Source organism: Berghia stephanieae, chromosome 15, assembly GCF_034508935.2.
Source record: "Berghia stephanieae isolate SIO BIC M18660-M18661 chromosome 15, UCSD_Bste_1.3, whole genome shotgun sequence".
Classification (NCBI taxonomy): Eukaryota; Metazoa; Mollusca; class Gastropoda; order Nudibranchia; family Aeolidiidae; genus Berghia; species Berghia stephanieae.
In genome coordinates, this window is record NC_088374.1 from 9,745,070 (window position 1) to 9,764,844 (window position 19,775).

General features: G+C 33.0%; 1 protein-coding gene across 1 annotated transcript in view; it reads right to left on the reverse strand.

Moving 5' to 3' along the window:
- Positions 1–19,456, reverse strand: part of LOC144960356 (uncharacterized) — a 21,310-nt gene extending 1,854 nt beyond the window's left edge. Inside the window, exons 1-2 of the mRNA XM_078893438.1 lie at positions 19,296–19,456; positions 5,307–5,503 (exon numbers count right to left, since the gene is read on the reverse strand). Of these exons, the coding sequence (XP_078749564.1) occupies positions 5,307–5,503; positions 19,296–19,329 (231 nt within the window). The 5' untranslated portion in view covers positions 19,330–19,456. The remainder of the gene's footprint in view (positions 1–5,306; positions 5,504–19,295) is intronic.
- Positions 19,457–19,775: the final 319 nt, after the last annotated feature.

The following is a 19,775-nucleotide window of genomic DNA, read 5'->3' on the forward strand; positions in this document are numbered from 1 at the left end:
TTGGATTTCAATTTTACCTTACTCAAAATCCTGGCTTTTACGTACAGGTGACCTGATATCTCAAAAACGCCTTAATCTACTGGTATAAAATTTATATGTCTACATTCTACAGATATTCAACATCATTTCCATTACTTTTGTTTTAAAATTTTAAGTGTTGAACATGTTAAAATGTTCTCTTAAAAATTTTAATTCACTTAAATTTATGTATCAATTTCATGGGTTATCCCTCTTGCTTTTTAACACCATCATAATTATGATTAAATAATCAATAAAAACTCTTGTTAATAAACTGTTCGGTAGTATAAAAAAAATTTTGCTACACTTAATAACGGCAATACTACATTAGTTTGAAATTCAGAAAAAATCGATCAAAACGGCGAAAAAATTGTCTCCCTCTCTCAGTGTAAAGCTATGACTCATCATCACTAGACTGGCTAGATTTACCTGGCGAACTAAACTGAAAGCGATAAACGCCTGTGTACTACTACTACTACTACTACTACTACTACTACTACTACTACTACTACTACTACTACTACTACTACTACTACTACTACTACTACTGCTGCTGCTACTACTACTACTACTACTACTACTACTACTACTACTACTACTACTACTACTACTACTACTACTACTACTACTACTACTACTACTACTATATACTACTACTACTACTACTACTACTACTACTACTACTACTACTACTACTACTACTACTACTACTACTACTACTAATAATAATAATAATAATAATAATAATAATAATAATAACAATAATAATAATAATAATAATAATAATGATAATAATAATAACAATTATAATGATGATGATGATAATACTGATAATAATAATAATAAATAATAATAATAATAATAATAATAATAATAATAATAATAATAATAATAATAATAATAATAATAATATAATAATAATAATAATAAATAATAATAATAATAATAATAATAATAATAATAATAATAATAATAAATAATAATAATAATAATAATAATAATAATAATAATAATAATATAATAATAATAATAATAATAATAATAATAATAATAATGAATAAAGCATTAATAAGGCGCGTTTCTGTCTGAAACACAGACTATCAGCCCTTTACAAAGACAGTTCTACAAGGAAACAAGGAATTGTAACAACACAATGCTACCGGTAATTAGGATTCATTTATTTTCAAATGTGGGTATTTAAACGTAAAAAAAGTTAATATTCAGTCGTGATATGAATGTTGATTTAAATGGAATCTTTAGGTAACGTTATCTAATGGTGCAATAACTTTTATGCGTGCGGCTATGTGGTCTAGTGGTATGACACTCGCTTTCGGATCGGAAGGTCCTGGGTTCGAGCCTCGCACTCGGCACATAGTTGAGTCCTTGGAAAAGACTCTTTACTCACATTTTCTCACCGTAGTCAGGTGTAAAATGAGTACCTGGCCGTTAACAGCGTTGTCTGTGTCCGAAAAATTGTAATATCGCCTAACAGGCGTCATGTCCCGTCCTTCATGTAAAATGTTGCTGTTGACCAGGGACCCCTTGTAAAACGCTTTGAGCACTTTTAGTGATATTGCGCTATATAAAGGTCAAGTTTATAATCGTAATTTCGACTTTACACTGTCCTATTTATAATATAGTTATATGTTTTCCTTGCATTCAAAGTTGTGTAAAACTGTCTGTGTATGATAGAATACAATCTATATGAGATTGTGTGATAATAAACTATTTTATAAAGCAATTGAAGGATTATTCCTGTATTCAGCCTTTGATATTGACTCAGTGTGATTTAGATGGAATGCCTTGGCGACGGTATTCACTCAATGTAATTTAAATGGAATGCCTTGGCGACGTTATTCACTCAATGTAATTTAGATGGAATGCCTTGGCCACGATATTCACTCAATGTAATTTAGAAGGAATGCCTTGGCACGGTATTCACTCAATGTGATTTAGTTGGAATGCCTTGAGAACAGTATCCAATGGTACAGTAGCGTGACTCGTAATTTTAATTTAGAATGTTAAATAACAATAAAAAATTGATTGGAATCTTCGATTGTATATACATAATCAGTTATTGTGGACGTTTCGGGTTTCAGCCTTTGTCAATAAAACACGATGAGTGAAACACAAAAAACACATGAGAGATGTGAGAATGTTGTTTATAAAAATTATCTTTCCCACGTTAGTACCGCCAGCTGGACGGGAATTGAAAAAGAGTTAAGCAAATGACCCTTGAACCCAGTTGGTGTAGAGGTTAAATTATAAGTTCACTTCCGCTAGGGCTAAGTTGTTTAGTTTTTTAATGGTAGGAAGCCAGTCAGTCTCGGAGCTTTGCTAAAGTCGATGAATAAATCGAAATGAAAATAAGAACAAGTATATGGCCCGACGGCACACCACATGATTATTTGGTGGATGGACACCCCTATCTGTGACTAACAGAGGAACCTCAAACGTAATGTTATATATCCTATTAATAGAACGATCATGGAACACAAAAGATCGCAAGAGTATTTTGATCATTTCAAAAGTAGAGTCATTAAAACATATGTGTGTTTTGTTTTACTAATGTGCAGCTGACATTCAAAATAACAAAATATAAGTAGCCTACTGTTTTTTTTTAATGTTCGGCTATGTGGTTAGTGTATGACACTTGACTTCTGATTGGATGGTCCTGGGTTCGAGTCCCGAGCGGCGCATAGTTGAGTGCTTGGAAAAAGGCTCTTCCCTCACATTCTCTCACCATACACTGTGGTAAAATGTTAACAGCGTTATCTGTGTCCGAAAAAAATGTAATATCGCCTAACAAGGGGTCATGTGTTGTCGTTCATGTTAAGTGGTATGTTGTTGGCAGCAGCTTCTAATGGTGCTCAAACTACTATGTTATGTCGATCAACCCAATCAGTGAATTCCGTACAGCTCTCGTGCATGATTGCAAGCCCACCAGGACGCTTCGTTACAACACACCGTTCAACTGGATGCTCTGAGGTTTCTGGTTCGTTACCACAACGGGTACATGTTGGACAGGTAAAAAGTCGCCACTGATGAAGCGATTTAGCCGAAAGGCAGGTTCTCGATCAAAGCCGATTTGCTGCCACCCAGTGTCTCCTCTTGCTGGTGGAAAAGCCTGGCATCTTCTCCCCCAGTTTCGAGGAATCAATGTCCCCGCCCCCTCAAGGGATTGAATTCGTCCAAACAGACTTCCGTCTCGTATATGCATCTCTGTCGGAAGTCAGGTAATCTACGTACAACTTATTTCTGCTGGAAACGGGGGCACCGTCCATTATGCGATTAAGAAGAGTATACTCATTCCCTTTCTCTTTGATCTTATTAAGGCAGTTCTTTGTAATCGTCTCCCGCCGGACATGGGAGGGGGGGGGGAGGGGGTTGGATTGCTGCCATTTTCGGGCCCCATCCTCTATGCGCTGTTGCCAGGAGTTCCTGGCACGATGTGCATCGACTTGCAAAGTTTAGCATTTACCTACTCAACGTTCCTGCTTCTACCCCACATCGGAGTACAATACTCCTCGGCGGAGTAGCATAGTGCCAGGGCGGACGTCCTCAGGAGCGCTTGATTAACATCCCAAGTTGATTCTGCCAGCTTCCTTGGAAGAATGTTGCGTTTCTCTATCTTCCGGGCAACTCCGATAAGTAAGTCCAGCATCACTCCCAAGTATTTTGGATGTGTCTCATATGGGCCAAGCTAATCCCCGACTAGTACGTTCAGGTTTCGGCTGTGCAAGCCACTGCAAGGGGGAAATTGGGCTTTGAGTCTGCTAACGTCATCGCTCAGTACGCTCATGAGACGGTCAACATTTTACTTTGAGTAATGAGTGCCCAGTCGTCCACGAATCCAAGCTTCAGGGAAGAAGTGTTCGGCATGTCGTAATGAAGACATTAAACAACATTGGCTGAGTGGGGATCCTGACCTCCCATAACGGGCAGGGAGGTACATACTATGTCTTCTATCCCCTCGTATCTGTTTTCCAATTGCTTTTTGTCTTTTTCTTGGAATGAGATTGCTTGGTTTTGTCCTGACCTTGGTCGGAGTCCTTGGCTGAGAGGGAAACAGTCGAATGTATAGTTTTTATAGTTTTGGGAGATGATATTTTTTCCTTGTAAATCATCTCTCTGTTATACATTGTACTATGTTTAGTTTACATATTATATGATTGGTAAACATTTGGGTGTGTTCCTCCTTGTTGGGACCTGTGCTTGTGTCTGGGTGAGACTTTTAGGTGATCTCAAACTAAGTACTTTGACGTGTGCTTTTGGAATCTACATCTGTTCCCTATTTGAACCAATTCCCCTTTGTCTTTCCTTTTCTTTTGTGCTTTAATTGTAATTCTAGAACTTGTTACTATCCCATTTTCTTCCTTTTTACTGGTGCTGATATGACCTTAATGTGTTGCAAGCGCCGTAAAACCCTTAAAACATAAAACCAAACCACATTGGCACCAGCACTCTGATGCAACCTTCGCAAAATTCCGGTCCAGATATCTTTGTCAGTCGCTACCTTTGCTTCCTTCCTTCTGCCAGAGACTGAAGTAGTCTATCGGTTAGGTCCTGGGACTGGGTCTGCTGGTACTCCTTGTACAGCTTTCCCGACTCTTCTATCTAGCAGGGGGGTTAAAATGTCTGTTTGGTCCGTGGACTGGAGTGGCGAACGTTCTTAGCAAGCAACCTGTTAAATCTGGTTATGTTCTCGGCCTTGGGAGGAATAAAAAGGCAAACCTACTCGATATAGGAACTGAATTCCTCCCAGTTAGCCTTCCTATAGTTTCATTTGCAGAGTGAGAGGGACCGCAACCTCGGAAATGTCACAAGAACCCGGCTGTGCTGGCTATGCCTGAAGTTGCCGAGAACTGTCCGCTTCATCTGCACCGTTTGCTTCCTTCGTGACAAGGGTGAGGTCAGGAGTATACTAATGCTTATGGTGGGTGCCCCTAATTAGTTTTAGTGACTAGTTTAACAACGAATATGAAGCGGTATTTGCAAGTTGTAAATAAGGTGTAGGGGGTCCTGTTGACTCACTTGGTGCAGTTGAGATTTTTTCTTACCCCCTTTCCACCAAGAAACGATTGGGTAGATGGGTATGCTAAATCTGGCGGGAAAAATGCGATTTAGCGTCCTATCCAAAGGGAAATAAGCAATTGTTATTGTCTGTTTCACGCTATAGAAATCCGGGAAAACTCCGGCTCCGTGGGCCTAATGGCTCTGAATAACTACTAAAACGACTGTACTATTGCAGCAGCGTGATATGACTCAAGAATCAAAGACATATTTACCTGGAGTCGATATTCCTCTACATTGCCTTTTCTGTAATCATACAGTTCAAATTTAAACAAAGCCTCTGCAAAATCCGTGCTGTACTCTTCAATCATTGATTGTAAGTCAAATGTAGAGTTATCCAACTTGGAGTTCAGGGTCGGCCACTTCTGTTTCTTCAGGTGTTTGCCTTTCAAACAAAGACGTTCCATTTTCACTGCAAAATAAAATGTAAAATAAACTTTTATTAACCAAATCTTAAAGTATTTAAAAATACAATAACTGCTATATAAATGATGTTGACAATGTAGATTGTTTATATGAGGAATTTTGTATGGTGAAAGGAATTAAAATATTAAATAACCCGCATCATCCAGTTAGACCATCACTTATTATGCCAGGAAGGAGTGGTCGCCCTTGCTCTATTTCAACTAAAATGAAGATACACCGAAATTGTGATCTGCCGTCAAGTATTAGGCTTATTAATAGCAAACAATAGTCAATTTTCATAATTATTTTTGCCGTATTGCTTCCTAATAATATAAATATTAATTAATTGATTAATTAATTTGTTTTTCAAACTTCACGTTACAATTTTAACTGTAGTACAGTGCAGACATTATTCATATATATATATATATATATATATAATATTATATATATATATATATATATATATATATATATATATACGTCAGTTAAAAATGAAGGTAAAATAAAGTATTAATATTATTATCATTATATTATTATTATTATTATTATTATTATTATTATTATTATTATTATATTATTATTATTTATTATTATTATTATTATTATTATTATTATTATTATTATATTATTATTATTATTATTATTATTATTATTATTATTATTATTATTATTATTATTATTATTATTATTATTATTATTATTATTATTATTATTATTATTATTATTATATTATTATTATTATATTATTATTATTATTATTATTATTATTATTATTATTATTATTATTATTATTATTATTATATATTATTATATTATTATTATTATTATTATTATTATTATTATTATTATTATTATTATTATTATTATTATTATCATTATTATTATTATTATTATTATTAATAACAATTGCGCTGGCTTCCGGCGACAACAGACGTGTTGTGAATGTTTACCTATTTTCTACACATGTTTTTATTCATTTATCATTCAATCGTCGGAATTTACGCCTAATTTTTATTAAAAATGGATGTGAAGTATATATTGTTCCTGATTTTTATATTGATTAGTATATTTATAAGCATAAATGGTGTTTTAGCCTGTGATTTTGCTACCAAAAGCCTATCGATAACATATACTCCAGAGACTCTCCGATCCCTCCAACCCGTGTCACCCCCACCACCCACTATTGACACATCGTTTATTAAAGTAAGAAAGAGGGAGAGAAAAGGAGGAATAAAAACAAAATTTAACAGACGGCCTTTTCGTCCATTTTTACCCTGTGTAGTGACAGGTAATGTAAGATCACTGAAAAATAAAATTGATGAACTGTTTTCACTGTGTCGTTTTAATAGTGACTATCGTCAAGCCTCCATAATAGCGTTAACAGAGACTTGGCTATCTCCTCAAATACCATCATCATGTTTTGATATTGAACAATATTCACTATTTCGAGGAGATCGGACTAATGTAAATAAACGAACTGGGGGTGGGGTGTGCACATATATTAACAACAAATGGTGCCACCCCAATAACTGTCATATAAGGAAATGTATTGTGACGACTATATTGAATTTATTACTGTTTCGTCACGACCATATTATCTACCCCGGGAATATACACATGTCATCATCATCAACGTCTACATTCCACCATCATCAGACAACACCACAGCGAAAAATATTTTGAGGAAAGAAATACAGGACATTCAAATTAAGTCACCCGATGCCGTATTGATGGTCACTGGCGATTTTAACCAATGTAACGATTTTACTCTCCGGGACTTCATCAAAACGTGGACTGCGAGACAAGGGACAAAAAAACATTAGATTTATACCTGTGTAATATTAAAAATAGTTATAAATGTTTACCCCGTGCCCCATTAGGTTTATCTGACCACTGCATGCTCTTGCTACTCCCCACCTACCGCCCTGTTTTTAAACGTGTAAAACCAGTAAAGAAAAGTGTACAGATCTGGAACGGAAGTGTGTGTGAAGATTTGCGTGGTTGTTTTGAATGCACTGACTGGAATGTTTTTATCGAATCATGTGATAGTGTTGATGAGCTGAATGACTGTGTGAGTGAGTATTTAAAATTCTGTGAACAGCTAGTGTCTTGTAAAAAAGAAATAAAATATTATCCTAACAACAAGCCTTGGATAACAAAATATCTAAAACTTTTATTGAACCAAAATAAAACTCTCTTTACTAGTGGAAACAAAAAAGATCTGAAAACAAAACAAAAAGAGATAAAGAGAGTAATATCTAGTTGTAGAGACAAGTACAAAAATAAAATTGAAAAATGCTTTTCTTCTGGGGATATACGGGACACGTGGCGGGGCTTAAAACTGCTATTAACTATAATCCAAAGCCCACGATTATATCAGAAGACATCGAAATTGAAACTCTAAATAAATTTTATTCACGTTTCGACACAGCTAACAAATTTGATATTGAAAATGAAAAACATAAATTAGACAGGGCTTTTGAAGATGAAATGACTATTGAGGTCAGTGAAGAGGAAACGAGATTCGTATTTTCGAAACTAAACGAGAGGAAGGCTGCTGGGCCTGATGGATTGAAAGGAAAATTATTAAAAGAATGTGCCCATCAGCTTTCCCCCATTTATACACATATTTTTAACTGGTCCCTCCAATGCGTTCCGATCCCTGAAATTTGGAAAACTTCAAAAATTATTCCTGTTCCAAAAAAAGAAAAACTTGAAACTATGAACGATCTCAGACCTGTTGCACTGACTTCAATAGTCATGAAATCTTTAGAAAAACTTGTTCTTGTTAAAATTAGGAATCAGTTTATGCCATTGAGTGATAGTCATCAATTTGCTTACAAACCAGGACGTGGCGTAAAGGATGCCATTTTGGTGTTTACAAACAACATCTACAGGCATCTAGATCACGCTAGGAGCTATTGCAGATTGCTTATTGCGGATTTTTCTCCAGCGTTCAATACAATGCAACCTCAGTTGGTTGTTCAAAAATTGACTAGTCTGAATTTAAACAAGTATATAATTGCTTGGTGTCACAGTAAAGGTTGTTCACAATTATCTTATTAAATTTTATTTTATTAAGAACTGAATTCATCTCACTCCAGTTATATTTCGGTAGGCTTAGATAAACTTTACCTTCTAATATTAGATCGTCTTTCCTTTTATAGCCTTCCCTCGAATTAATTTCTAATTAGTGAATACTTTTCGTTCTACATTCTGTCACGTAGCCACTTAATATAAAAGCTGATAGGTCTAACATTTGACACTCACTTTCTCTCCACAATCTATGCCGGACGGCCAGTCGCTCTATTCCTATATATATACTGGAAGATTTTTATTTTTTGGGACTTTGTAGATATTATATCTACACCATTAAGACGCCGGAGCTTTTAACTTTGATTGTATAATCTTCAAGGATCAAACCCAAGCCCGCTGTCAAAGGACTACACAATAACCTCTTACCAATTGCCTGGAAGTGGAATTTTACGAGTCCGATCCTGTTATCAGAGGAATAGATCATCCAAGCCCATCAACTGCCTGGAAACGTAAACTAATGAACCTGACATATTATCATAAGTTACGTAAAATATTCATATCTCTATTTGTAACTGCCACGATCACTGTTTATCTCTTTTAATTAAATTTCATCATTATTTTATTTCATTGTAAACAAATCGTTAATTGTTTTTCATTCATAGTAACTAGTAAATTCTGGGGCCTCATTCTACATATATCTTTATGCATAGTCGAGTAGCTCTTTACTCACTTGAGACCATGACATTTTGGAGGGGACACATATAAAGAATTGAATTTATTTAGTTACTTATATCTATTTCATCTAACTTTAAAGTTTAAATTGTAAAACTCTTAATTGCCCCACTTGATCATATTTTAATTGAACTCCCTATTTACAGGATTATTTTTTTTTTCTTTTTCATTTCTTCATTTAAATGGAATAGCAATTTATCCATTCATTCTTTCATTCAAATTGAATAGCATTTTATTGATTCATTCCTTCATCCATTTATTCATTTATAAATCATTCATTCATTCATTGTTCATTCATTTATTTATTCATTCATTCATTCATTCATTCATTCATCCATTCATTCGTTTATTCACTCATTTATCCAATCATTCATACATTTATTCCTCCCTTCATTCTTTCATTCATACATTATCCATTCATTCATTCATTTATTCACTCAGTTTTTCATTCATTCATTCATTAATTCCTTGTCCACTTTGTTATTTATCACTCATTTCATTTTGTTGTTTGCCTCATTCATGAATTGTTTTCAATATGTTTACATTCCATAACGATTCATTCACCTATCATCCAATCACTCAGTGTTGTGAACACATTTTGTAACTATTGTAAATCTTACGATATTTTATTGTTTTGTATTTCAGACATCACTGTTAAACACTCTTCAATGCCTAATTACAATTGTTGAACAACCATTGAACAAGAAGAGGTCCCAGCCACGAACTGAGTTGGTAAATATATCCTTCATTATTCTCTTTTACATGAGTTGGGCATCACATAGTAACTATAGACATCGTGATTTGTTTTGCATAGTGATTTGTTTTAAATACATTTTTGGCATACTACTGTTACCGAAAACCACTTATATATTATGTTCTGAAAAGTGAGTCTTTAAAAACTAAATAATAATAAAAGGAGTCTACTAGCCGTCGTGTTATATTTAGTGATAGATAACTTTGGATTATTTTGGCATCCTATTATTGTTATCACACTCTAGTATATTAGCGTCATTGCGAATAATTGTACACAAACTAACGACGAGTCACACACATTGGTGATACATTTTTCGTAGTAACATAGTTTAGAGTACACGCGATTGACACATTGTTATTGACACAAGTCATAATAACTCCGCATTGTATTGACACATTGCTTTATAAGATATAACGATAAAAGGCATCAAATTCAACATACACAATAAGTTGAAATAAGAGAGAGAGATTTCTAAAAATAGAACAGTTCATTCCAGTAAGTGTAAATAAATAAAACAGTCAGTAACAGTATCCTGTCAATATAATATATATAAAACATCGTAACTAATTTATTGCAAAAATGGAAGCATATAAAAGATACTTAAGTCTCGCAAAGGACTTAGAAATACCCCAGGAAAGGATATTTTCATGGTGCGAAGAGAAAATAAAAGAAGAAAAAGAAGAAAGAATTCGTAGAGAAGAAAATGAAGAAAGAATTCGTAGAGAAGAAAATGAAGAAAGAATTTGTAGAGAAGAAAATGAAGAAAGAATTCGTAGAGAAGAAAATGAAGAAAGAATTCGTAGAGAAGAAAAAGAACACGAAGAAAGAATTCGTAGAGAAGAAAAAGAACACGAAGAAAGAATACGTAGAGAAGAACGAGAAGAAAGAGTCCAAGAAAGGGAACTAAAAAGACAAATAGCTTTAGCAGAAGAAGAAACCAAAAGGACCCAAATGATGCTGGAAATTGAAAAAAACAAAAACCGGTCATGAAAGAAAACATAATAATAGTGATGAATTTTTCGTGAAACTTCCACGCATGCCAACATACGATGAACGCTCAGACTGTCTAGAATCATTCTTACTCCGATTCGAAGTTCAGGCTAAAGGTTATCGTTGGCCAGAAAGCAAATGGGCCACAGCCTTGATTAACTGCTTATCTGGAGAACCGCTAAAAGTTTTCTATACCTTAACAACTGAAGATGCAGATGACTATGGAAAAATTAAAGACGCTCTACTAAAAAGATTTAGATTAACGGAAGATGGTTACCAGGAAAGGTTTCACACTGCAAAACCGGAAAGTGGAGAAGACTTTAATACATTCGTGAACCGAATTACTCAATTTCTAAATCGGCGGCTTGAGTTGGCAAACGTAAAACAAGACGACTTTGCAGGCCTTTACTATCTCACGCTGAAGAATCGAATCTATCAAGCTTGCAACCCAGATTTAGTCGCATTCTTTAAAGAGAGAAAGACAGAAAACTTGGACAAATTAAAAATCTACGCAGAAAACTTTAACAGCGCACATCCATTGACACCCCTTAGCAGAACATTGAAGGAACCATACTACGCTGCTGCTGCTCAGAGTCCAGGTACACCTAAAGTTCAGTACTCAAATAGAACGAGCCGATCAATCACTCGGAACACGCAAGTGAAACAAGATGATCATAGTAACAAACCATGGAACAAACAGTTCAATATAGACCATAGCCGATCCTATCAAAACAAAACAAGAAATAGCACTGACAATAATACTGAGTATAAGAAAACCAACAAACCTATAATTAAATGTCAATATTGTGGAATGAAAGGCCACACAGCAGACAAATGTTACAAAATCGTGGGATATCCAAAAGAAACTGCAAATGCATCACTCCAAACAAGTGTAAACAATCAGACACGAGTAATGTCAGGAGAAAATATAAATGTGTATTGCGTGAAAGGTATGTCACTTTTAACACAAACTCACAAATCAGGATCGCTATTTTTTTGTGAAGGCAAAGCTAATGGAACTGATTGCAAATATTGAGAGACACAGGATGCAGTACAGTAGGAATAAAAGCATCTTTGATCAATGACGAAGACAAAACTGGAAAAACGGTACAATGCATCACATTCAGTGGCACAGTCGAAACCTTTGAAACAGCTAACGTGTACATAGAAACCCCATACTATACAGGAATAGTGGAATGCTGTATACTTCCCAACCCCGTCGCTGATGTTATTGTTGGCAATATAAAAGGTCTTAAAGACAACCCAACAGATGTAAAAGAATGGTCATTAACCCAAGAAACAGCTTGTCTAGCAGAAACAAGAAAGATGACTAAGACAACAGAGAAGCCAATGACTATTTCTCTAGAACCACAACAATTTGACAGGAACACGTTCATTGAAGAACAGAAAAAGGACCCGACTTTAACATCATATTTCAATATCGCAAACAAAGGGACGAAATCAAAAGTTGAATACATCATTGAAAAAGATATTCTGTTCAGGTTACATAGGAAAAGAAACAAAATAGCTAAACAACTGGTCACGCCGAGTATTTACAGAAACAAAATCCTTGGAATAGCGCACGATTCAATAACTTCTGGACATCTTGGGAGCTCTTCCACATTGAAGAGAATATCCGAGAATTTCACATGGCCTGGAATTACTAAAGACGTCCGAGAATATGTGAAATCGTGTGACACATGCCAAAGAAGAGTCGCAAAAGGCAGAATACCGAGATTGCCATTAGAGACAACCCCAGTTATTGAAAAAGTTTTTCAAAAAGTTGCAATTGACATTATAGGCCCTTTAACAAAATCAGATAGAAACCATACACACATACTAACATTAGTCGATTACGCAACCAGGTGGCCAGAAGCGATAGCATTGAAATCAACTACATCGGATCACATAGCTGAAGCATTGATGACAATTTTTACTAGAATAGGCATACCAAATGAGATACTGTCGGACAATGGACCCCAATTTACATCACATATGATGCATGAAACCATGAAACTCATGGGAATCCAACACTCATTCACAACTCCCTACCACCCCCAAGCAAATGGTCTTTGTGAAAGATTTAATGGCACTCTAAAGAATATGTTAAGAAAAGTGTCAGCAGAAAAACCAGATGATTGGGACAGATACTTACCAGCAATCCTATTTGCATATAGAGAAATACCCCAAGAATCTACAGGCTACTCCCCATTTGAGTTGATGTATGGACGATCACCTCGCGGCCCGATCAATATAGTAGCCGACATTTGTAAAGGGAATGAGGAGGACAATAACGAAATTATGTTTGCTTACGAATATGTAAGAAACCTGAAAGACAGAATAGAGGACACATGTAAGCTAGCACAGGAATCCGTCACTAAAAAAGCAGAGAAATACAAGGAATACTCCGATCGAAAAAGCAAATCAAGAAAATTTGAGATTGGTGACAAAGTACTAATACTCTTACCCGATGACTCGAGTAAACTTTTAGCTACATGGAAAGGACCATTCAAAATAACAGCAGTAAAATCTAATGTTAATTACGAGATTAAAATTAACAACACAACAAAGACATTCCATGCAAATATGCTAAAAAAGTATTTTGATAGAGACACAGTGTCGCAACCTATGTTTACTAATATCGAAGCTTCAAATGCAGGATTGATCATACCGTTGGTCATGGGACACAGACACCCGAGACAGAAAAACAAACAAAAATCGCACAATTGCAACCACCTAAGACAAAAAAAGAAGTACGCAAAGTACTTGGGCTCCTAAATTTTTACAGGAAATACATTTACAACTTCGCGCACATCGCGACACCGCTAACAAATCTGACAAAGAATGGGTCACCGAACAAAATTGTTTGGACAGAAGTGTGTCAGAATAGCTTTAACCAATTAAAGGCATTACTCTGTTCAGAAACAATTCTTAAATTACCCGACATATCAAAAGAATTTGTTGTAAGAACTGACGCGTCTGATAAGGGCATCGCAGGTGTACTATTACAGGAACATAAGGGAACTCTAATGCCTTGCTTATATGCAAGCAGAAAATTATTGGACAGAGAATCACGATACTCTGTAATAGAGCGTGAAGGACTGGCCATCGTCTTTGCTTTAAAGACATTCAGCAGATATCTACTGCTAAAAGAGTTTGTGGTCGAAACGGACCATAAACCACTCAGGTACATAAGAAATAACAAAATGAATAATAGTAGAGTACTAAGGTGGAGTCTATTTTTGCAAAATTACAACTTTCAGTATCTCTCACATACCAGGCTGTGAAAATATTCACGCCGACCTACTTTCTCGATTAGTATAAACACGTGAGAAGGGTATAACTTAACCTCCCATGCATACTGTTAGTTACCTCGCAAACTATGCCAAATCAGAACGCACAATTTCGATAATTTTATTTGTAAACATGATGACCCAACTTAATGTAACATTGAGTATTGTTTGGATATATATACCATACCCATTCATGATTTGGGAAATCTTCTCTTTATCTATTATTGTTATGAATTTTCACTCATTTATGATTAATAATTGAAATGTCAATATTCCATTTACATTTTCATTCATTTCATTCAGTAAATTACCTTCATATCATCGACTTAAATCATGCTTCATTGCCATCACTATTGTTTATCACAATGATTTGTAATCACATTGCCATCATGTTGTTCATCACAATGATTTGTAATCACAATCTTTCATTGTTATTGTCACCCATTCATATACGTTAATATAAACATTTCCATGTCTAGTTAATAAATAATTTAATTGTAGCACAAATCATAACAATGGATTAATGCTAGAGTATCATGATAGTAAATTTACTTCCGTTTGTAAAATCTATCTTTCCCATAATGGTTAAAGAGTATATTTTAAACGTGGGTGGGGGGTGTCACAGTAAAGGTTGTTCACAATTATCTTATTAAATTTTATTTTATTAAGAACTGAATTCATCTCACTCCAGTTATATTTCGGTAGGCTTAGATAAACTTTACCTTCTAATATTAGATCGTCTTTCCTTTTATAGCCTTCCCTCGAATTAATGTCTAATTAGTGAATACTTTTCGTTCTACATTCTGTCACGTAGCCACTTAATATAAAAGCTGATAGGTCTAACATTTGACACTCACTTTCTCTCCACAATCTATGCCGGACGGCCAGTCGCTCTATTACTATATATATACTGGAACATTTTTATATTTTGGGACTTTGTAGATATTATATCTACACCATTAAGACGCCGGAGCTTTTAACTTTGATTGTATAATCTTCAAGGATCAAACCCAAGCCCGCTGTCAAAGGACTACACAATAACCTCTTACCAATTGCCTGGAAGTGGAATTTTACGAGTCCGATCCTGTTATCAGAGGAATAGATCATCCAAGCCCATCAACTGCCTGGAAACGTAAACTTATGAACCTGACATATTATCATAAGTTACGTAAAATATTCATATCTCTATTTGTAACTGCCACGATCACTGTTTATCTCTTTTAATTAAATTTCATCATTATTTTATGTCATTGTAAACAAATCGTTAATTGTTTTTCATTTATAGTAACTAGTAAATTCTGGGGCCTCATTCTACATATATCTTTATGCATAGTCGAGTAGCTCTTTACTCACTTGAGACCATGACACTTGGGTGCTCGAATTTCTTACGGAGAGAGCACAATATGTTCAATTAGGACAAAACAAATCTTCCTGTATAACTACAAATACTGGTGCTCCTCAAGGTTGTGTATTGTCTCCTGTATTATTCACAATATACACGAATGACTGTAGAAGTCAAAACCTGAGTGTACCATTAATAAAGTTTGCAGATGACACCGCTCTTCAAGGCCTCATAACAAATGGCAACGAAGTGGCTTATAGGCAAGAAATTGATAGATTTGTGTCTTGGTGTGATGCCCACCACCTAGAGCTTAACATAAGCAAGACAAAGGAGCTAGTGATTGACTTTAGGAGAGTAAAGGAACCGATAGAACCGTAAAAATTAAAGGACCAATTCGTCCAGCGAGATCCTCACTACAAATACCTTGGTGTAACGATTTATGACAGGCTCAAGTGGGATGAACACTTGAAAATAATTAAGCATAAGATGTGCAGACGTACATATTTTTTATCAAAACTCTCTCAGTTTAGAATAGATAAAACCCTCTGCACATTATTTTATAGAGCAGTAATTGAACGTGTTTTGTCATTTTGTATAACAGCTCGGGGAGGCAATTGCTTAGCAGTAGAAAGGAACAAAATAAATTCAAATATTAAAAAATCCATTAAACGCTATATAAATGATGTTGACGATGTAGATCTTTTATGCGAGAAATTTTGTATAAATCAAATAACTAAAATATTAAATGACCAGTAACATCCACTAAGACCATCAATTATTATGTCAGAAAGAAGTGGTCGCCCATTCTCTATTTCAACGAAAACAGAGAGACACCGAAACTCTTTTCTTCCGTCCAGTATTAGGCTTTATAACAACAAGCAATAATCATTTTATATAATCATTTCTCATTTTTACTTTTTAAAAATATAAATATTAATTTATTAATTTATTTGTTTTGCAATCTTTTCAATTTTCAATTTATAGTGACAGTTTTAACTATTATACAGTGTTGAAATTATTCATATTATAAAGTGCAGCTCTGGTTATAGAGCTGCTCCTTTTTTAAAAAAAATATATATATACATCCTATTTCCATTGTATTTTTATCTTATTGTGTAAATTATAACACGTCTGTACAAAAAATTACCTTTTTGGGATGCAATAAAGTATTATTATTATTATTATTATTATTATTATTATTTTATTATTATTATTATTATTATTATTATTATTATTATTATTATTATTATTATTATTATTATTATTATTATTATTATTATTATTATTATTATTATTATTATTATTATTATTATTATTATATATTATTATTATATATCATTATCATTATCATTATCATTATATTATTATTATATATTATTATTATTATTATTATTATATTATTATTATTATTATTATTATATTATTATTATTATTATATTATTATTATTATTTATAATAACATAACATAACATATGTGGTATAGGGCAAAATAGGATAAGATCCTTTGAATGCCCTTAATATTAATTAGTAATGCCATAAATCTATTGATTAAATATTACAATAACGATACACGTGGTAAAGATAGTATTTCAACTTAAATGTACTCATGTGGTGTACAAACATATATCTTTAACCATGACATGCAAAGCGCACACACAACCACACACACACACACACACGCGTATAGAAGATAACCATAATAATATAATAATGCATAATATATACATACAAGATTGAAAGCCATGTCAACAGCAGAGCAAACAAGTATTATTCGTCATATATAAATCTCCCATCATATAATTCCCTGTCTACTAACACCTTGAAATAATCCATAGATTTTGCATTCTTTGTTTCAAATTTCAAACTGTTCCATTTCTGAACAATACGAATACCGAACCAGTTTTGTCTTATGTTTGTTTTGCATCTAGAGACAAAAATCTTAAACTTGTCCCCTCTAGTAAAAGTAATATTAGAATATGAAAAAAAATCAGAAAAGTCTATCCTATCCAGACCATGTACCAATCTATAAACCTGAATTAAATCCCCACGAATTCTTCTATATTTCAAACTGGGTAAGTCAAGAAATTCTAACCTTTCCTTATAAGATAAATACTATATTGTATAATTTTTGTTGGTAGCTCTCCTCTGTACACTTTCAATACTAATAGATTGTCTTTTATATAATGGGCTCCAGATGCAATTTCCGTATTCTAGAATTGGTCGAACGAGCGATTTATACAAATATAAAAATGTGGTTTTACCAATTCTTATAAAGGTTCTATATATTATTCCCATCATTCTGTTTGCACGGCTTACACAATTATCAATATGTAAATCAAAATTCAAATGTGAATCAAAAGTAACTCCCACATCCTTTTCATAAGGCACAACGGAAAGTAGATTTGACATAGAAGTATCGGTAAAATAATTATGACATGGATTATTTTTTCCTATATGTAATACTTTACATTTCGAAATATTAAAATCCAAATGCCATGTTGTAGACCATTTGAAAAGTGAAAATATATCATTTTGTAGAATGTTATGATGTTCAGTTGTACTATAGATCTTTGTATCGTCTGCAAACAGTTTGCAGGCTGAATTTATGCCACATGGTAAATCATTTATATATAAAAGAAATAAAAGTGGCCCCAATACGCTTGCTTGGGGTACACCGCTAATTACATTCTTAAAATCCGACCCCACACCATTGACAATGACCCTTTGTATTCGATTATTAAGAAAGTCATTAATCCAGTTAAAGATATTCCCTTTAAATCCATATGTTTTTAGTTTAATGAATAATCTCTCATGAGGTACAGAATCAAAAGCCTTGCGGAAATCAAGATAAACAACATCAATGCATTGATCACGATCAATTAACTTGGTAAAATCCTCCATCACCTGTAAAAGTTGAGTAATGCATGATCTCTTTGATCTAAAACCATGCTGGTTATCGTTTAGCATCGTATGACTTTCAAGAAAGTCCATTATTCGGTCTTTCAAGATAGACTCCATAACCTTACAGAGTATGCATGTTAAGCTGATGGGCCTATAGTTTGCAGCATCTAGTTTATTATTATCATTATTATTATTATTATTATTATTATTATTATTATTATTATTATTATTATTATTATTATTATTATTATTATTATTATTATTATTATTATTATTATTATTATTATTATTATTATTATTATTATTATTATTATTATTATTATTATTATTATTATTATTATTATTATTATTATTATTATTATTATTATTATTATTATTATTATTATTATTATTATTATTATTATTATTATTATTATTATTATATTATTATTATTATTATTATTATTATTATTATTATTATTTATTATTATTATTATTATTATTATTATTATTATTATTATTATTATTATTATTATTATTATTATTATTATTATTATTATTATTATTATTATTATTATATTATTATTATTATTATTATTATTATTATTATTATTATTATTGTTATCATTATTGTTATTATTATTATAGTTTTTATTATTATTATTATTATTATTATTATTATTATTATTATTATTATTATTATTATTATTATTAGTATTAATACTACTGTGAATATTTTACCGAAACACAAATCATTAAGTCACTATACCTGTATCGGTGCATTGCTTGTAAAAGTCCTTCATTTTTTTCTCATAGCTACCTTTGACATTGTGTAGTGGAGCTGCTTTTAATAAATCTTTTAAAGAAAAATAGATAGAAAGTGAGAAATCAATTTCATAAAATTATAAACTTTAATAATCAAAAAGAAAAAAAAAATTTAAAAAAAAATCAAATAAATAATAGATATCAACATTCACATTACCATGCACAATGCATTTTATAATGTTTCATTTAGTCACCCTCCGGCCACTTGGAATCAAATTGTTATTTTATTTAATACCATCCGCCTGTTACGCAGGTACTCACTGGCATCTAAGTCGAGTGCGATAATGGGCAAAGTGCCTTTACCCAGGACACTTTTAGAACCAAAACCTAAAATTATAATCTTAAAAATTCCCTTACTTCATCCTACAGGGAAAATATGTCTCTAGGGTCTATTCCAAGGGAAGACTGCAATAGCTCAAGCGTC